The sequence below is a fragment of the Chiloscyllium plagiosum genome, unplaced genomic scaffold (assembly GCF_037043375.1).
Source record: "Chiloscyllium plagiosum isolate Xiang-an unplaced genomic scaffold, Cpla_swu_hap1 HiC_scaffold_4, whole genome shotgun sequence".
NCBI lineage: Eukaryota > Metazoa > Chordata > Chondrichthyes > Orectolobiformes > Hemiscylliidae > Chiloscyllium > Chiloscyllium plagiosum.
Window position 1 is genome coordinate 147,734,237 of NW_028270142.1, and position 19,924 is coordinate 147,754,160.

Genomic DNA, 19,924 nt, shown 5'->3' on the forward strand with positions numbered 1-19,924 from the left:
CCATCATAAGTCCCCTCCTTATCCTGACTTGGAAATGTTGCTGGATAGGAATGCCCTCCATTACAAAACTCTGGGTCTACCTACAGCACGTGAGCTATATTGGTTCAAGAAGGCAGCTCACCACCACCTTCTCAAGGGCAAATTGACCAGGTAATGAATGCCCTTCATTAGGAATAAAGGCAGTGAGCCTGAAGCGTGGAGAGATAAGCTAGAGGAGGGTGGGGGTGGGGAGAAAGTAGCATAGAGTACAATGGGTGAGTGGGGGAGGGGATGAAGATGATAGGTCAGGGAGGAGAGGGTGGAGAGGATAGGTGGAAAAGGAGATAGGCAGGTAGGACAAACCCGGACAAGTCATGGGGACAGTGCTGAGCTGGAAGTTAGGAACTAGGGTGAGGTGGGGGAAGGGGAAATGAGGAAACTGTTGAAGTCCACATTGATGCCCTGGGGTTGAAGTGTTCCGAGGTGGAAGATGAGGCGTTCTTCCTCCAGGCGTCTGGTGGTGAGGGAGCGACGGTGAAGGAGGCCCAGGACCTCCATGTCCTCGGCAGAGTTGGAGGGGGAGTTGAAATGTTGGGCCACGGGGCGGTGTGGTTGATGTTCCTAAAGCGCTCTGCTAGGAGGTGCCCAGTCTCCCCAATGTAGAGGAGACCGCATCGGGAGCAACGGATACAATAAATGATATTAGTGGATGTGGAAGGCTCCTTTAGGGCCTTGGATAGAGGTGAGGGAGGAGGTGTGGGCGCAGGTTTTACAGTTCCTGCGGTGGCAGGGGAAAGTGCCAGGATGGGAGGGTGGGTTGTACGGGGGCGTGGACCTGACCAGGTAGTCACGGAGGGAATGGTCTTTGCCGAAGGAGGAGAGGGGTGGGGAGGGAAATATATCCCTGGTGGTGGGGTCCGTTTGGAGGTGGCGGAAATGTCGGCGGATGATTTGGATTATGTGAAGGTTGGTAGGGTGGAAGGTGAGCACCAGGGGCGTCGATTTCGAAGATCCTCGGATGCTGCCTGAACTGCTGTGCTCTTTCAGCACCACTAATCCAGAATCTGGTTTCCAGCATCTGCAGTCATTGTTTTTACCAGGTAATGAATGCTGTTCCATCCAGCAACTCCCACATCCTAGGAATGAATAAAAAAAATCTGGAAAAGAGAGGGGGCAGGAAGAGGGAGGTAAGGAATTGGAAGGGGATTGACAATGGCCAGGGAAGAGAAAAGAGTTGGTCAGGAATTGTAGAGAGGAGAGGCGGGTAGAGGTCGGGGAAGTTGAAGGATTGGGAGAGGAAGGTGGAAGGTTTTTAGAGCCAGAGAACCAGGATGGTGAGCTCCTGATGTCTGGTTTTAACCATCCCCTCTTTCAGCCTCTTTGGTATTTACTGAAGCATTGGAGCCTTTAGTTGGGGAAATCTCTCAATGTGACTGATGCTTTTTGTTGCAGTTTGACTTCACCTCCTGCCAAGGGCTGATGTTTGGACTGTTGATGGTATTGTTTATTACTGGAATAGTAATGGTCTTTACTGCTCCATTTGGATACGTAAGTAAAACAACCTGGCCACAGGTCAGTTTCCTATGATGTGGATACGATATTATTGTGGTTATAAACATTGACACTATAGTCAATAGTAAACAGACTCTGAATTTTATGAGCTAGAAATGCTTATCTATTCAGAAAATTATTTAAAAATTGAACATTTTACCGAAATTATTCTAGAGACATGAGTATTGCTTGCAGGGTTAGTATTTATTCCTGATCCTTAGAAGGTGATAGTCAGCCATCTTACTGAACTGCTCATAATGATCATATGCTGAGTGGCAGCTTCAAAAGGTGGAGATATGTGAGTGATTCTGGTCAATGCCAGTATTAATGGAAGAAGGAATAATATTAATACACAAGTTGGATGAGATTGATTGATAGATTCTTGTTGACTAAGGTGCCAATGGATATAAAAGTGTAAGAAATATAAGCAGGACATGGGCCATCAAGTCTTCTCCAGCATTCAGTCAGATCATAGCTGCTCTGTTGTGACCTTAAACTCCACATTTCCTGTCTGTTTTCCCCCATCATTACCTTTGACTCTATTATAAATCGGAAATCCTTCTGATTCAGTTTGAATATATTGTGCCCAGCCTCATTGCTTGCTGCAAAAGAGAATTCCACAGACAAATGAACCTCAGAGAGGCAAAAAAATCTCCCTTTAAATCCTTCTTGAATAAATTAAACCCCTTATTTTGAAACTATGCCCCCAAGTTCTGGACTCCCCCACAAGGTGAAGCATCCTCTCGGATATACCTTGTCAAACCTTCATAGATATTTCACATTTCAATAGACGATCGGTGCAGGAGTAGGCCATTCTGCCCTTTGAGCCTGCACCACCATTCAATATGATCATGGCTGATCATCCTTAATCAGTATCCTGTTCCTGCCTTATCTCCACAACCCTTGATTCCACGATCCTTGAGAGCTCTATCCAACTCTTTCTTAAATGAATCCAGAGACTGGGCCTCCACTGCCTTCTGGGGCAGAGCATTCCACACAGCCACCACTCTCTGGGTGAAGAAGTTTCTCCTCATCTCTGTCCTAAATGGTCTACCCCGTATTTTTAAGCTGTGTCCTCTGGTTCGGCACTCACCCATCAGCGGAAACATGTTTCCTGCCTCCAGAGTGTCCAATCCTTTCATAATCTTATGTCTCAATCAGATCCCCTCTCAGTCTTCTAAACTCAAGGTAGACAAGCCCAGTCGCTCCAGTCTTTGAGCGTAAGGTAGTCCCGCCATCCCAGGAATTGACCTCGTGAATCTACGCTGCACTCCCTCAATAGCCAGAATGTCTTTCCTCAAATTTGGAGACCAGAACTGCACACCGCTCATTCTTCTCTGCTCCAATGTGTGCGCACTCAACCAGTTTATCCATTCCATTTAAGGAAATCGCTCCATTCCAGGCTTAGTGAACCAGAGCGAGGAGTACTCCGTGCAGTCTCACTGAAACCATGTACACTGTAACAAAACTTCCCTAACTTTTCAAGGCAAACCTTCCTTTGTGTGCTAGCATTTTGTCGTTTCTGTATATGGGCAGCCACATCCTTCTGTACTACAGCATTCTGCATTCTCTCTTCATTTAAATAATATGTTGTTTTCCAATCTTCCTGGCTGAATGAATAACCTCACATTTTACCACATTATAATCCATCTGCCATATTTTTGCCCACTTACTTAACCTATACCCAATACATAGTATTTGTGTGCTCCACACAACTTGCATTCTTACCTATCTTTGAGTCAGCTGGACTGCAGGTTTGCAGTGCAGAGTGACACCAACAGCACAGGTTCAATTCCTGTCCTGGCTGAGCTTCACAATAACTGTCTCTCAGCATTGCCTGAGGTACTGTGATCCTCAGGTTAAATTCACCACCAGTCATCTCTAGTGAGTGATCTCTGGTACTCTGTGACTTTTGTTTTTGTGACATCAGCAAATTTGGCTGTAACACAGTCAGTCACTATTACAGGTGTAGATTGTTGAGGGACTAGCATAGGTCCATGTAGTACACATAAGTTAAGACAAGATCCCTTTATTATGACTGTGTTTCATGTTCATCAGCAACTCCTTCATCATGTGAACATAAGATACCAAACATTGTGAGCTCTTAACTTGTGTATTAACCTTTTATGTGGCATTTTATTTTCTCTTGTTCTGGGCACCCTTGCCACCTGTACCACTCATTCCTCATTCTTCCGTGTCAACCTCCTTACGTTCTAAAGAAGAATCATTTGGACTCGCAACATTAACTGTGTTTCTGTCTCTTTCCACAGATGTTGCCAGACCTGCTGAGTTTCTCCAGCACTATCTCTTTTTATTTCATTTTTAGTTCTGCCCCATGCTGCTTCTGGCATGCCCTCCTTCACTCACCATTGATTCAGGGTTAATCCCCTAGTTTGATGGCAATGGTAGAGTGAGGGATATGCCACTTTTCAAGATGCCACTATTTCTTTCTCCAAGTTCTCTAACTTCCATGTCCTTCTCCACAGTATTGGCCTGAGGTTACAGATTGTGTTGGAGTACAATACTGTGGAGAAGGATAGAGAAGATAGAGAACTTGGAAAAAGTAATAGTGATATCTTGAAAAGTGTCCATGCTACAAAGAAGTAGGTGCTGGTCATCTTAAAATGCAAAGGTGTATAAATCCCTGGGATCTGATCAGGTGTACCCCAGAACTTTGTGGGAAATTAGGGAAGTGATTGCTGGGCCCCTTGCTGAGAAGTTTGTACCATTGATAGTCACAGGAGAGTTGTTAGAAGATTGGAGGCTGGCTGAAGTGATGTCATTATTTAAGAAAGGTTGTAAGGAAAAGCCAAGGAACTATAGACCGGTGAGCCTGACATCAGTGGTGGGAATGTTATTAGAGGGAATTCTGAGGGACAGGATGTACATGTATTTAGAAAGGCAAGGACTGATTAGGGTTAGTCAACAGGGCTTTGTGTGTGGGGAACCGTGTCTCACTGACTTGATTGAGGCTTTTGAAGAACTGACAAAGAAGATTGATGAAGGTGGCGTGGTGGACATTGTATGTATGGACTTTAAGGTGTCTGACAAGGTTCCCCATGGGAAACTGGTTAGCAAAGTTAGATTATATGGAATCCAGGGAGAGCTAGCCATTTGCATACAAAACTGGCTTGAAGGTAGGAGACAGAGGTGGTGGTGGAGGAGGATTGCTTTTCGGACTGGAGGACTGCAGCAGTGTGCTGCAAGGATCGGTGATGGGTTCATTGCTTTTTGTCATTTATCTAAAAGATTTGGATGTGAATATAGGAGGTATGGTTAGGAAATTTGCAGATTACCCCAAAATTGGTGGTATAGTGGACAGCAAAGAACATTTTCTCAGAGTACAACGGGATCTTGATCAGATGGTTAAATGGGCTGAGGAGTGGCAGATGGAGTTTAATTTAGATAAATGTGAGGTGCTGCATTTCTGCAAATCAGAGCAGGACTCATACACCGAATGGCAAGGTCCTGGGGGGAGTTGTTGAACAATGAGACCTTGGTGTGCAGGTTCATAATTCCTTGAAAGTAGAGTTGTAGGTAGACAGGATAGTGAAGAAGGCTTTTGGTACACTTGCCTTTATTGGTCAGTGCATTCAGTACAGGAGTTGTGAGGTCATGTTGCGGCAATACAGGGCATTACTTAGGTCACTTTTGGAATACTGCATTCAACTCTGGATTCCCTGTTATAGGAAAGATGTTGTGAAACTTGAAAGGGTTCAGAAAAGATTTACAAGGATGTTGCCAGGGTTGGAGGATTAGAGCTATAGGGAGAGGCTTAAAAGGCTGGGGCTGTTTTCCCTGGAGTGTCAAGAGACTGAAAGGTGTCCTTTATAGAGGTTTATAAAATCATGAGGGGCATGGTTAGGATAAATAGACAAAGTCTTTTCCCTGGGGTGGGGGAGTCTGGAATTAGAGGGCATAGGTTTAGGGTGAGAGGGAAAGATATAAAAGAGACCTAAGGGGCAACACTTGCACGCAGAGGGTGGTACGTGTATGGGAGGAGCTGCTGGAGGAAGTGGTGGAGACTTGTCCAATTACAACATTTAAAAGGCATCTAAATGGGTATATGAATAGGAAGGGTTTGGAGAGATATGGGCCGCGTGCTGGCAAATGGGACCAGATTAATTTAGGATATCTGGTCGGCATGGACGGGTTGGACCGAAGGGTCTGTTTCTGCTGTACATCTGTGATTCCATGACTGAGTGTCAGTAGTGGTGGGTGTGAACATTAAAGGTTGAGGAATGGATCAAGCAGCCTTTGTGATTCTGTCTTTCAAGGTAACCCCGCGCTGTTCATAGTCCTTCCTCACTCCCAACATTCTGTTAAATCCCTATAGTCCCCCTGTAAAACCTTTTTCCTGTTCCTGCCTGTGAAGTTGATACCCACAAGGACAGCAAAAATGGATCCTTTTCCTCCCACTCCCAAATTCCACTGCAGGCCTGAGAGCTATTGATGGTACTGGCAGGCAACACTGGTCTGTCACGCTGGGCTACAAAGAATTGATTCTAGACCCTGAATTATACTAACCATTACAACAGCAACATTCCTTTTCATTTTGTCCATTTGAATGTTTTCCTTCCCCTCAGCATTGTGTACGCTCATTCTCTCTGCAGCTCCAAGCTGCAAAAATCTGAAATCTTTTAGGAAAATGAGGGGCTAAGGCTGGATCTCCACACCAGCCTTGCTTGTAATCACACCAGACCCTGATCATCAGCCCAATTCCAAAGTCACCTGATAAAAGTGGTGGGACTGCTTTCTGGAACAAATCTCCCTGTTGCATCTCCGTGTCCGAAGCTCAGAGTCCCCCTCATTAACTGTGACAGAGGTTCCTTGGGCTGCAGACAGCCGACTGGAGATGAGGTTGTTGTGGGTCCCCTGGATCTAAGACAGACAGAATGCTCATAAATTAGATTCCTTTTCCCCAGAGACATGATCCATTCACCTGTGTACCCACTTCTTAGTTACACCTTACAACCAGGAGGTCTTTCAGCCCATTGCACTTGTGCTGGCTCTTTGTAAAAGAATGATCCAATTCATTCATCATCTGCTTTTCTTTGTCCTTCTGCAAACTCCAAACCATCCCCCCCCCCCCCGCCCCCTCACTACACCCCCAATCCAGTCCCAAGACAGAAGGTTATTATTGGATTTGTTTCTACTCTCCTTCCTTGCAGCACTTTGAAGATCACAACTCCCCATTGTGTAAAAGAAAATTTTGCATCATCTTTATCTCTGACTCTTTTGTAAATTACCTTAACTCTGTCCTCTCGTTACTGCCCCTCCTGCTACAGGAAATAATCTCTCCATGATTTTGCACTCCCCAATTGAATCTCGCCTTCAGCTTCTGCAGTCTGTCCACAATTGCTGAAGTCCTTCCTCACCCCCAACATTCTGTTAAATCCCTTCCTCGCTCACTGTGAGGCCATGAAAATCTTCCCAGAATTGGACACGGTTCTCCAGCCAAGGCACCAAAATCATAATTAATGCAAATATATTCTTAAAGAAAGGAAATGTACTTTAAAATCTTATTCCCTGGTCTTCTGTCAATGGATTGTTCTCCTCATGTCTTCTGCAAAAGCATTCGTCAGTGACTGCAACCACACAATGATATGGTCTGGGCCTGACTAACACTGTTACATTGAAGAGCAGTGTGTTTATTGGGTGAATGGCCTTCCCTGGTTGCATGCTAATTGTCTGGTCCTCTTCTCAGACCTGATCAACACTCCCACACTCCCAGGGAACACATAAGGAGTTTAAACTGCAAAGAATAGACTAGTAGTAACGGGTTACTGTGCTACTTTCTTTTCAGCTTCCTTGGTTACAGACATTTTATGCTGGACTTGGAGCCCTCGTCTTCACCATGGTAAATAATTTGTATTTTTCTTCTACACAAGTGAGGTTTGAGAAGCCAAGATGATGGATTCCAGTTTGCTTCAGTGTTGTCTTGTCCTGTTACTGGGGATTGGTAGGTGAAAGGTTCTACTACCAGCAGCAAAGATTCTTACACAGTTCCTTACACAGAGATGTGGGCAAACCGGGAGATATTGGGATGCTTTCAGGCTGTAGATTGGAAAATGAGGATTATTGAAGGGGATCATGCTTTCAAAGCAGTCCTTCTTGCCCCCTCCACCTGCAGAGGACCAGCCCCTGTGAAAGAATAGATGGAAATTTCTGTTAGAAGGGTCCTGCCGTTGCAGCCAAGAGGAACTTGTCTGAACATAGTGTTTTTTCAGTTAAATGAAAGCTTGGGTGATGCTGATTGATTTTGTGTGCCATAGGGATACATCAGTCAGAGTCAACTTGTCTTTTTGGTATTTATACCAGTTTTTGTTGTAACTGTTCCCTGATGTAATCTCCATGACACAGCCTTCACCAATCAGAACCCACTTGCCAGACGTTAAGCACCCTATTTCTATAGAAATTGTTGTTCCCTTTGAAATGGGTTAGTTTTGCCTCTGTCCTAATGAATGCAGGATGAACAGCTTGACAGCATGCCTCTTTTCTTTCCCCCAGCAATACTTAAGATTGGAAAGTAGGAAGCTCTTGGAGTGAGGAACTCCATTGCCGTTCTGGTCACAGCTACCTGGAGCACCTTTTCTGGTTTGGTTTCGTTCATGGAGTCTGGCATCACTGGCTGACCAGATTTATTGCTTGTTCCTAGTTGCCATTGAGAAGGTGGTGGTGAACTGCCTTCTTGAACCGCTGCAGTTCATGTAGTGCAAGTACATTCACAACGCCCTTAGGGAGAGAGTTCCAGGATTCTGACCCAGCAGCACTGAAGGAATGACAATATATTTCCAATTCCGGATAGTATGGGGTTGGAGGGGAACTTCTGTTTGGTAGTGGTGTTCACATGTATCTGCTGACCTTGTCCTTGTAGGAGGCAGAGCCTCTGGGTTTGGAAGGTACTGAAGAGTCTTGGTGAGTTTCTGCAGTGCAGCTTGTAGGTGGTACACACTGCTGCTACTGAGCGTCCGTGATGGAGAGAGGGGATGCCAATGAAGCAACTGTTTTCTTGTGAATGATTTACTTTTATTCATGGGGCACGGGGGTGTCGCTAGTTAGGCCAGCAATCATTGTCTATCCTTAATTGCCCAGAGGAGAGTTGAGAGTCAACCACATTGCTGTGAGTCTGGAATCAAGTGTAGGCCAGACTGAGTGAAGATGGCAGCTTCCTTAAAGGACATGAGGGACTGAGATGGGTTTTTCATGATAATCGACAATAATTTCATGGTCGCTGTGGTTCTGTTCGCCGAGCTGGAAGTTTTTGTTTCGTCCCCTGTCTAGGTGACATCCTCAGTGCTTGGGAGCCTCCTGTGAAGCGCTTCTGTGGTGTTTCCTCCGGCATTTATAGTGGCCTGTCCCTGCCGCTTCCGGTTGTCAGTTTCAGCTGTCCGCTGTAGTGGCCGGTATATTGGGTCCAGGTCGATGTGTTTGTTGATGGAGTTTGTGGATGAGTGCCATGCTTCTAGGAATTCCCTGGCTGTTCTTTGTTTCGCTTGCCCTATAATGGTAGTGTTGTCCCAGTCGAATTCATGTTGCTTGTCGTCTGCGTGTGTGGCTACTAAGGATAGCTGGTCGTGTCGTTTCGTGGCTAGTTGATGTTCGTGGATGCGGATCGTTAGCTGTCTTCCTGTTTGTCCTATATAGTGTTTTGTGCAGTCCTTGCATGGGATTTTGTACACTACATTAGTTTTGCTCATGCTGGGTATCGGGTCCTTCGTTTTGGTGAGTTGGTTGAGACTACTGCGACCACTAGGACTTATAACAGCACACAAACCAACAGCCACTCTCAGACAACAACTCACCAAAACGAAGGACCCGATACCCAGCATGAGCAAAACCAATGTAGTGTACAAAATCCCATGCAGGGACTGCAGAAAACACTATATAGGACAAACAGGAAGACAGCTAACGATCCGCATCCACGAACATCAACTAGCCACGAAACGACACGACCAGCTATCCTTAGTAGCCACACACGCAGACGACAAGCAACATGAATTTGACTGGGACAACACTACCATTATAGGACAAGCCAAACAAAGAACAGGCAGGGAATTCCTAGAAGCTTGGTACTCCTCCACAAACTCCATCAACAAACACATCGACCTGGACCCAATATACCGGCCACTACAGCGGACAGCTGAAACTGACAACCGGAAGCGGCAGGGACAGGCCACTATAAATGCCGGAGGAAACACCACAGAAGCGCTTCACAGGAGGCTCCCAAGCACTGAGGATGTCACCTAGACAGGGGACGAAACGTTTGCAACAAAAACTTCCAGCTCGGCGAACAGAACCACAACAACGAGCACCCGAGCTACAAATCTTCTCTCAAACTTTGAATTTCATGGTAGCTATTAAACTTTTATTCCAGATTTTTATTGAATTTAAATTCACTCATCTGCCATGGCAGACCTAGGATCCCAGAACATTACCTGGGTCTCTGGATTAGTAGTCCGACAATAATGTCACTAGACTGTTGCCTCCCCTTAAGGTATCAAGTTTCTTGAGTGTTGGAGCTCCACTAATCCAGGCAAATGGGGAGCATTCCATCACATTCCTGACTTGTGTTTTGTTGATGGTGGAAAAGCTTTGAGAGTCAAGAGGTGAGTTACTTCCTGCTGGATTCCTAACCTCTGACTTGCTCTTGTAACCACTGTATGGTTAGTTCGCTTCAATTTCTGGTCAATGGTAACAACCAGAATGTTGAATAGTGAGGGATTCAGTGAAGGTAGTGCCATCGACTGTCAAGGGGCGGTGGTTAGATTGTCCCTTATTGATGGTGGTCATGGCCTGGGCATTTGTGTAGTGTGAATGTTATTTAAGGCAGCACGGTGGCTCAATGGTTAGCACTGCTGACTCAGCACCAGGGTCCTGAGTTTGATTCTAGCCTCGGGCAGCTGTCTGTGTGGAGTTTGCATATTCTTCCCATGTCTGCGTGGGTTTCCTCTGGGTCCTCCGGTTTCCTCCCACAATCCAAAAAAAAAGTGCAGGTTAGGTGAATTAGCCATGCTAAATTGACCATAGTGTTCAGGGATGTGTAGTTAGTCAGGGGTAAATATAGGGTAGGGGAATGGATCTGTGTGGGTTACTCTTCAGAGGGTTGGTGTGGACTTGTTGGGCCAAAGGGCCTGTTTCCACACTGTAGGGGTTCTAATTCCCGCTTGTCAGCCCAAGCCTGGATATTGTCCACATCTTGCTAAATTTGGATATGGACTGCTTCAGTGTCTGAGGAGTCATGAATTGTGCCAGGATAATGGTGGTCCTCTTGCTCTTTCCCCGGGTGGCGGTGGAGTGATTGCTGCTGATCCTCCACAAAGCTCAACATCTCCTTCCCAGCCACTGGCTGCTGGAAACTTACTGAAGTGGACAATGAGCAAAAGCTGCGGACTTTCTATGAGAAACGCATGGCCACTAAGATAGCTGCGGACTGTCTTGGAGACAAATGGAAGGGATACATTGTGCGCAGCAGTGGTGGCAATGATGAGCAGGGATTCCCTGAGCAACAAGGTGTCTTGACTAATGGCCACGTCCACCTGCTGCTCAGCGAGGGGCATTCATGCTATCGTCCAAGGAGGTCTGGCGAATGCAAACAGAAATCTGTCCGTGGGTACATTGTTGATACCAACCTGAGTGTCCTGAATTTAGTTATTATTAAAAAAGGTGAAAAGGACTGACAGACAATACTGTGCCCCACCGTCTTGGCCCAAAAAGGGCGAGCAAAGGTCGTAAACTGTCTAAGGAAGATGATGTACGTCAGTATGTTGTAAGGAGACCTTTCAGCAAGGAAGGTAAGAAGCTGAGAACCAAAGTTCCCAAAATTCAGTGTCAGGTAACTCCTCGTGTTCTGCAACATAGGCGGAGACGCATTGCCCTGAAGAAACCTCGTTCTCAAAAGAACAAGGAAGCTGCAGCAGAATATGCCAAGCTTCTGGCCAAAAGGATGAAGGAAGCTAAGGAGAAACATCAGGAACAGATTGCAAAGAGACGTCATCTTTCTTCATTGAGGGCCTCCACATCAAAATCTGAATCTAGCCAAAAATAAAAATATTGGTGGCATAAAGAGATTTAGTTGAAAAAAAAATGGTGGTCCTCTTGAAGCAGGTGGAAACCTCACATTGTAGTGAGGAGAAGTTAAAGGTGTCTGCAAAAACACCCACCATGTGGGTCCATGCAGTATCTGAGTGCATGGTTGGGGACTCCATCCAGACCAATCACTTTCCATGGGTTCACCCTCTAGAAGGCCAATCTGACCCATACGGTGATGACTATGGGTACAGGGGCAGTCGAAGCTGTCAGGGTGGGTGACATCATTTCACTGACCTTCTGTTCAAAATGAGCATAGAATGTATTGTTGCTACTGATTTTACTCAACTTTACTTCCTGGCTCATAATGTTGTGTCAGCCTTATCACAGTTGACAAGTGTTTATGTGATTTGTACGGGACTCTATTGTCTGTTGCTGGCCCTGATGGTTTTGCAAAGATCACATCTAGATTTTCTGTATAGGTCAGGGCCAACTGACTTGAACGCCTCAGACCTGCAATTCAGTAAGGAGTGGATCTCCCAATTCATCTTTGGTTTTCAGTTGGGGAACACTCGAATTAACTTCTTTGGTACACAGTCCTCTGTACACTTATTGATGAAGTCTGTGATGGCAATAGCATACTTTAGATTGGTCACTGAGTTCTTGAGTATTGACCAATCCACCGACTCCAAGCAGTCATGGAGGAGCTCATCTGTTACCTTGGGCCAGCACTACATGACTTTCTGCACCAGATCCTCACCCTTCAGCTTCTGCTTTAAGCTGAGAGAAGGAGCCACGTTATGGTGTGATTTATAAAATGCAGGTGGGGAATGGAACGGGAGGTATCTTTGGTGGTTGCGTAACAATGGGCGTTTAGTGGGGCAGAAACTGCATTGATAGTAAGTTGGTAGCACACCAGGTTGAAGTCACTGGCTACAATGAGCGTGGTCTCAGAGTATATTTCATCAAGTGCGCTCTTCACTTCTGCATGGAGTATGATGTAAACTATTGTCAGGGAAGCAGAAGGAAACTTGCGCAGCAGGTAGTAGGGATGGCACTTCACCTTTAGATATTCGAGGTCAGGGAGTAGTAACTCACCAGAGTCGTTATGTCTCAGCACCAGGAGGTGTTGATCAGGAGCCAGACCACTCTGCCCTTTGCCTTCCTGTGCGTCCATTTGGTGAATTGAAAAGCATTTGGTTGTAAGGCACAGTCTGGTGAACCAGGAGTGAGCCATGTCTCTGTAAAACAGAACACACAGTAGCCTCTGAATTTCCTCTGGTGGTGAGTCTAGCTTCAAATTCGTCCAGCTTGTTTTCAATGGCTTGGACATTTGCCTGGAGTATGCTGGGGAGGAGGGAGGAGAGGGGGTGCTCTTGAAACTCTATTATTTCAGTCTTACTTGCAGGCCAAGGTGTCTCCTACATTTCATGAGTGAGTGGCTGTTTCCTATTGGGCCGGGAGTTGGTGTGGATAGTCTGCCGTTCTGGAAAGTAAGTGTGTGCATCTGGTGGTGTCCTGGACAATGGTCGCAGTCTCAAACGCTCGGAGGGTTTTGTTCTCTGTCTGGCCTGACCTCTGTTAGATCCTCATGTGGTGCAGAAGGACATTGGGCCATCAATCAGCATCCAGGTCAGACCTAAGTGGCTAGTCACCTCATTGTTGTGGTCCCAGTCCTGGGCTTTCTAAGGTCAGATCCCGTTGGGCAGTTGGTTGTTTCTGAAGGTAGTAAGATTGCCAGACCAGGAAGTAAATTTAGGAGAACGTTGTTAATAATTTTGACAGATTTACAATTGAGATTGAAAGAGTAGAATAACTATAAAAGATGAGAGGATGATCTGTTGAGGGACAGTTCACAAAGAGTCACCACACTCCAGTGCCATCTCGGAGTCCAACCATTGGAAGATTCGCCCCCGATACCCATTGCGTCTAGATTTGCTAAGGTTCTGTGATGCCACACTCTGTCAAATGAAGCTTTAATATCAAGGGCTATCACTCTCATCTCACCTTGCAGTCATATGACATTGCAGAATCAGAACAGAGACGGGCCACAGGATGGAAACACATTGCTGTTCCACACTGGTGTTGGGGGTCAGGTACAGAGTGGTGGAAGGAGGGGCCAGGTTTGATAGTATTGGTTGGGGAGGGTTTGGATTATTTGTGTCTCGGGCACAGAAGGAACATGTTGGGTCCAGTGGCTGGAAGCATTGGATCTCAGGGAAGGGAAGTCATTTGAGAGTCTGGAAATGTCAAAGAAACATAGAATATAGGAGTAGGAGTGGGCTAGTCAGCTCTTTGAATTTGTGCCACCATTCAGTATGATTATGGCTGGTCATTGGACTAATAACCTTTTCCCAGTTTCTCCCCATATCCTTTCTCCCCATAGCCCCAAGAATTATATTTACATCTTTCTTGAAAGCCTTCAGTATTTTGGTGTCAACAATTTCCTGTAGCAAAGACTTCCACAGGCTCCCCACTCTCTGGGTGAAGAACTTTCTCTCACTTAGCCGTAAAAGGTCTACTGTGTATCCTGAGACTGTGACACTGGTTTCTAGACTCCACTGTCATTGAGAACATCCTTCTTGCATCTACCCTATGACTAATCATGCTAGAATTCTAAAGGTTTCTATGATATCCCCTTTCATTCTTCTAAACTCCAGTTAATAAAGTCCCTACCCAATCTAGTCTCTTCCCATACATCAATCCAGTCATCCCAGGAATCACTCTGGTAAGCCTTTGCTGCACTCCATCCAGAACCAGACCACCCTCAGATGAAAACTGCACACAGTACTGCAGGTGTGATCTCACCAGGGCCTGTGCAACTGCAACAAGATTTCCCTACTCCTGTACTCTGATCTTTTGCTATTAAAGCCTATATGCCATTTGCCGCCTTTCCTGCATGCTTACTTTCACCGACTCTTATATGAGGACACCCAGGTGTCATTGCACCTCCCCATTCCCCAATTTATCATATTTTTGGGATGGCAACCGGTGACTTGTGGAGTTCCACAGGGGTCGATGCTGGGACAACTATTCACATTACACGTTAACGATCTGGCTGAAAGAACTGAGGGTATTGTTGCTAAGTTTGCAGATGATACTCAGATAGGTGCAGGACAGCTAGTGTTAGAGGCAGAAGGACTTGGACAGGCTAGGAGAGTGGGCAAAGAAGTGGAATAAAATAAGGGAAAGTGTGAGGTTATACACTTTGGTAAGAAGAATAGAGGCTTATATTATTTTCTAAATGAGGAAAGGTTTCAGAAATCTGAAACACAAAGGTACATACGAGTCCTGTTCTGTCTCTTAAGGTTAACATGCACATTATTTGGCAGTTAAAGAAACAAATGCAATGTTAGCATTCATTTCAAGAGGACTTGGATACAAGAGCAGAGATGGACTGCTGAGGCTGTAGAAGGCTCTGGTCAGGCCACATTTGGAATATTGTGAGCAGTTTCAGGCTCTATTTAAAAGAATGTGTTGGCCCTGGAGGGGTCCAGCGAAGGTTCACAGGGAGTGAAGGGCTTGGCATGTGAGGAGCAGTTGAATTCTCTGGGTCTGTACTGGATGCAGTTTAGAAGGATGAGGGTGAAATCTTGTTGAAACTTACAGAATACTAAGAAACCTTAATAGAGTGGATGTGGACATTGCCACAGAAGGTTGTGGAGGCCAAGTCATTGAGTGTCTTTAAGCCAGAGATGGATAGATTTTTGATTAGTAAGGGGATTAAAGGTTACAAGACAAAGCAGGAGAATGGGGTTGAGAAATATCATCCATGATCAAATTGCAGAGCAGATTTGGTGGACTGAATGGCCTAATTATGCTCCTCTATTTTATGGCGCAAGTTATGAGCACTTGGACTGGACTTCTATCCCTTCCTGGGGTTTGGATTAAGAAATAATTATGCAGTGATTATATTGTGAACTGTGGTTTTTCTGGTTAGTACGTTTGCAGATGACATCAAAATTAGTCATGATGTGGAGATGCCGGTGTTGGACTAGGGTGTACAAAGTTGAAAATCACACAACACCAGGTTATAGTCCAACAGGTTTAATTGGAAGCACTAGCTTTCAGAGTGCCGCTCCTTCATCAGGTGATAGGCCTGGTGAAGGAGCAGTGCTCCGAAAGCTAGTGCTTCCAATTAAACGTGTTGGACTATAATCAAAATTAGTGACAGTAAAGAAAGTTTATTAAATGGGTCAATGGGCTGAAAAATGGCAGACAGTTCAATCTGGATTAATGCTAGGTATTGCATTTTGGTAGAACAAACAAGAGTAGGCTTATACAATTCATGGTAGGACATTGGAAATCGTAGAACAGAGGGATCTAGGGGTGCAGGTTCATAATTCTTTGAAGTTTGTGTCACATATAGACAGGGTGGTTAAAAAGACGTTTGGCACATTTGCCTTCACTGCTCAGTCCTTTGAGTACAGGAGTTGGGAGGTCATTTTGAGGTTATACAGGACCTTGATGAGGCCTCTTCTGGAATACTGTGTCCGGTTCTGGTTGCCCAGTTATAGGCAGGATATTATTAAGCTGGAGAGGTTTCAGAAGATATTTAGCAGGATGTTGATAGGTATGGAAGGTTTGAATTATAAAGAGAAGCTGGACAGGACTGGAGCATAGGAGACTGAGAGGCAACCTGATAGTAGAACAAAGAAAATTTACAGCCCAGGAACCAGCCCTTCGGTCCTCCAAGTCTGAGCCGATTCAAATGCATTGTCTAAACCTATCACCCGATTCCTTAGCATCTGTATCTCTCTGCTTCCCACCTACTCAAGCACCTGTCCAGACACACCTGAATCTTGCGTGCATGTCTCTACTATCTCTGCTGGCAACATGTTCCAGGCACCTACAACCAATAGTTTCTAAAATAATAAGAAATGTAGATAGAGTTACTGATAGGTGTCTTACCCTAAGATGATGGATTTCAAGACTAAGGGGCACATTTTTAAGGCGAGAAGAGAGATTTAAAAAAGATGAGACAAACTTTTTACACAGAGGGTAGGTTCATGTGTGGAATGAACTTGCTGAGGAAATGGTTTGGGATTATGTTTGGCCTGGGTTGGTTGGACTGAAGGGTCTGTTTCTGTGCTTTATGACTCTATGGTAAACCTGCTTTTTCAATAAGGATTTTGAGACCTTTTTGTGTAAGTTGTGTTAGTGTACATATTCCTTTTGTTGAACTTGTATGATTACCATCCCATGTTTCTCTCGCAGTTCCTGGCTTATGATACACAGCTTCTCCTGGGGAACAAACGCTATTCTCTAAGTCCTGAAGAATATGTATTTGGAGCACTCTGCCTATACACAGACATCATCTACATCTTCATGTTCCTCCTCCAGTTGTTTGGAAGTCGGGATTGAGCAACTTCAGACTCCTCAATGATTTTATATCATCATTTAAGCTGTACTTTTTTTTGTTTTATCTTGAGTGTTTTCAAGCAGCCACTAAGCCCTTCCCTTAAACCCCATCCACCTGTGAGATCAGTGATCATTTCCATTGCTTTTATTAAATTCTCTGATCTTGAATGTGCAATTATGAAGATTTTAGTCCCAAACCTTTTCACTCACTGTTCAGCTCCCTCCAGGGAATAAGGTACTTTGTTCTCTCTCCGTGCAATATACAGAGCTTCCCTGAGCTGGGAATGTCCCTAGGAAAGGAGCCAGTCCTGAAACAAACCTGTGTCAGAACACAGAGAAGCCTCTCTCTGATCTGAGCCTACAACCCTCACTCTGTTGTAACTTAAGCTTTAAATGTCAAAAGCATGTAACAGCCCAGTTCTGTTCCATCCATAGTGATGCTGGTGGCTGATTGGTAGACACTCTGATGTATTAACCAAAGTGAGTAGCATCAAAACTACACATTCACTCAGTGAGGTTGTCCAAGGGTCAGCATTTGTGGTGGAATTTCTCCTTGCCCTCATTAGCCATGTTCTCTGTAGCTCCCCACGGACTAGAGAACATGACCTTAGCAGATCACTCCCCCTTATAACTTTTTTTATAACCTAAACTGGATTTTGGTTTCAGTGTATTTTGTGTTGTGTAATGTCCCAGGCACAATTGTCAGTTTGGATAAATTCTACCTGTGTTCTGCTTTAAACAGAACGTTTTGTATTTTGGTTCTGGTTGGCAGGTTTAACAACCTTGTGAACGCACATAACTCAGTAAATAAGGCAGCAAAATCTTATTAAGTCCCTAAATGATTCTGCTGCATGCTGTTACCTGTTCCCGAATCAACAGTCAGTGCCTGTCCTTTCACCACCTGTTTTTTTGACTGTTTCTCACAAATACACCTAGGTAATTCCCATATCCCTGTTATGGAGCAGAGTTGGCAGCAGCCAAGTGCTGATGTGTTGTGGCATGTTTCAATGTTAGTCTTACTCAGTCTGCCACCTCCAACCCCACTGCATCATCCACTACTCCCTGTGTAGCCTGCAGCACTGGCAATTCTGATGTGCTTTCTATTGCTGATGTGGGTGGTACTTTGTCCTTTGTCTGGTCATCCCAATGTGTGAAGTCAGCAGCCCTCAGCACACCAGTGATTGCAGGCTGTAATACAAGCAGGTTCTCTCCATGTTCTGCCTAGACCAAGGCAGCCTCTGTCCTTGAAACTTTCTTTCAGTGAAAAGTAGAAGTGAACAAAAACAGGTGAATGGCCTTTCAAAAACAAGAATAGACTTTCAGGCAGTGTATTAATGTGAAATTTGTGATAGTATTTTTTAAAATATTTGCAATCTTTGTGCTCTTTTAATTAAATATTGTTACTGCCTTTTCAATTTGTCTGGAAGCTGTTTCCTTTCAGTAACTACAATGATAATAATATTTCTGTACCAGCTCTTTGAAAGAGATATCCAATTAACCATAGCTTCTCCCTGTTCTTCTTCCAGAACCTTTCAAACATTCCCATTCAAATATTCAGAGCTGAAAATGTGTTGCTGGAAAAATGCAGCAGGTCAGAGCGTATCCAAGGAGCAGAAGAATCGACGTTTTGGGCATAAGCCCTTCTTCAGCCTGAAGAAGGGCTTATGCCCGAAACGTCGATTCTCTTGCTCCTTGGATGCTGCCTGACCTGCTGCGCTTTTCCAGCAACACATTTTTCAGCTCTGATCTCCAACATCTGCAGTCCTCACTTTCTCCCCATTTAAATATTCATCCTATTCCTTTTGACAACTACTGAATTGGCTTCCACCACACTTTCAAGCAGCTTATTCTATTAAAATATATTGTCTTTGTAATTCATTGACAGGATGTAGGTGTTACTGGCTAGGCCAGCATTTATTGACAATTCCTAATTGCTCAGATAGCAGTTAAAAAGTATCAACCACATAGCTATTGGTCTGGAGTCACCTGTAGTTGAGTGTGTGTTGCTGGAAAAGCACAGCAGGTCAGGCAGCATCCAAACAGCAGGAGAATCAACGTTTTGGGCTAGAGCCCTTCATCAGGTGAGGACTTGGGGAGAACAGTGAGAGAGGGACTCGCTGAGATCTTTGTGAGAAAGGAGGAGAACTTCTTCAAGGTAGGCATCCTTGGAAGAGGATTCACAGTAAGGTTGACTCCAACTAGGAGACAGTGAGGTCTGCAGATGCTGGAGATCAAGAGTTGAGAGTGTGGTGCTGGAAAAGCATAACAGGTCAGGCAGCATCCGAGGAGCAGGAAAATCGACGTTTCGGGCCGGAGCCATTCATCAGGATTCCTAATGAAGGGCTTTTGCCCGAAACGTTGATTCTCCTGCTCCTTGGATGTTGCCTGACCTGCTGTGCTTTTCCAACATCACTCTCGACTCTGATCCCCAGCATCTGCAGACCTCACTGTCTCTTAGTTGGAGTCACGTGTAAGCCAGACCAAGTAAGGGTCGCAGTACTTAGCTAGATGGGTTTCTAATAACAATCTGCAACTATTTCATTTTTACAGTCTTAATTCCAGATTTTTTATTGAATTCAAATACTGACATTTTCCACAGTCAGGTTTTGAACCCAGGTTCCCAAAACATTAACAGGCTAAGTGATAATACCATCAGGCCATCACCTCCGCATGTCAGATGCTGACCTGCCATTAGAAACAAACCTCATAATTTTGAGCACGTGTTATATCTCCCCTTAATCATTCTGCTCCAAAGAGAACAATCCCAGCTACATTCTCCACTCCTTCTCAGCTTATCCTTTGCATACCATTCTGATAACTCACCACTACACTTCCCCAAGAATGGGAACAAAGGCTGCAACAGCTCAATGTAGCTCCTTTTCCTTTCTCAGCAACAACCAATTCTTTATAACCACAATTATGGTGTGTAATAGAAATACAGAAACAGGAGTAGGCTTCAGCCTTTCAAGATTGCTTCACCATTCAACATGATCGTGACTTATCA

General features: G+C 44.9%; 1 protein-coding gene and 1 pseudogene across 3 annotated transcripts in view; both read left to right on the forward strand.

Moving 5' to 3' along the window:
- Positions 1 to 18,335, forward strand: part of faim2a (Fas apoptotic inhibitory molecule 2a) — a 56,514-nt gene extending 38,179 nt beyond the window's left edge. For 2 of the 3 annotated variants that reach the window (XM_043687571.2, XM_043687570.2), the window contains 3 exons: positions 1,432 to 1,527; positions 7,337 to 7,390; positions 16,777 to 18,335. In XM_043687571.2, the coding sequence (XP_043543506.1) occupies positions 1,432 to 1,527; positions 7,337 to 7,390; positions 16,777 to 16,923 (297 nt within the window). In that variant the 3' untranslated portion in view covers positions 16,924 to 18,335. The remainder of the gene's footprint in view (positions 1 to 1,431; positions 1,528 to 7,336; positions 7,391 to 16,776) is intronic. The other variant, XM_043687572.2, reaches the window with a different exon arrangement.
- LOC122549521 (small ribosomal subunit protein eS6 pseudogene) lies at positions 8,340 to 11,588 on the forward strand (annotated as a pseudogene).
- Positions 18,336 to 19,924: the final 1,589 nt, after the last annotated feature.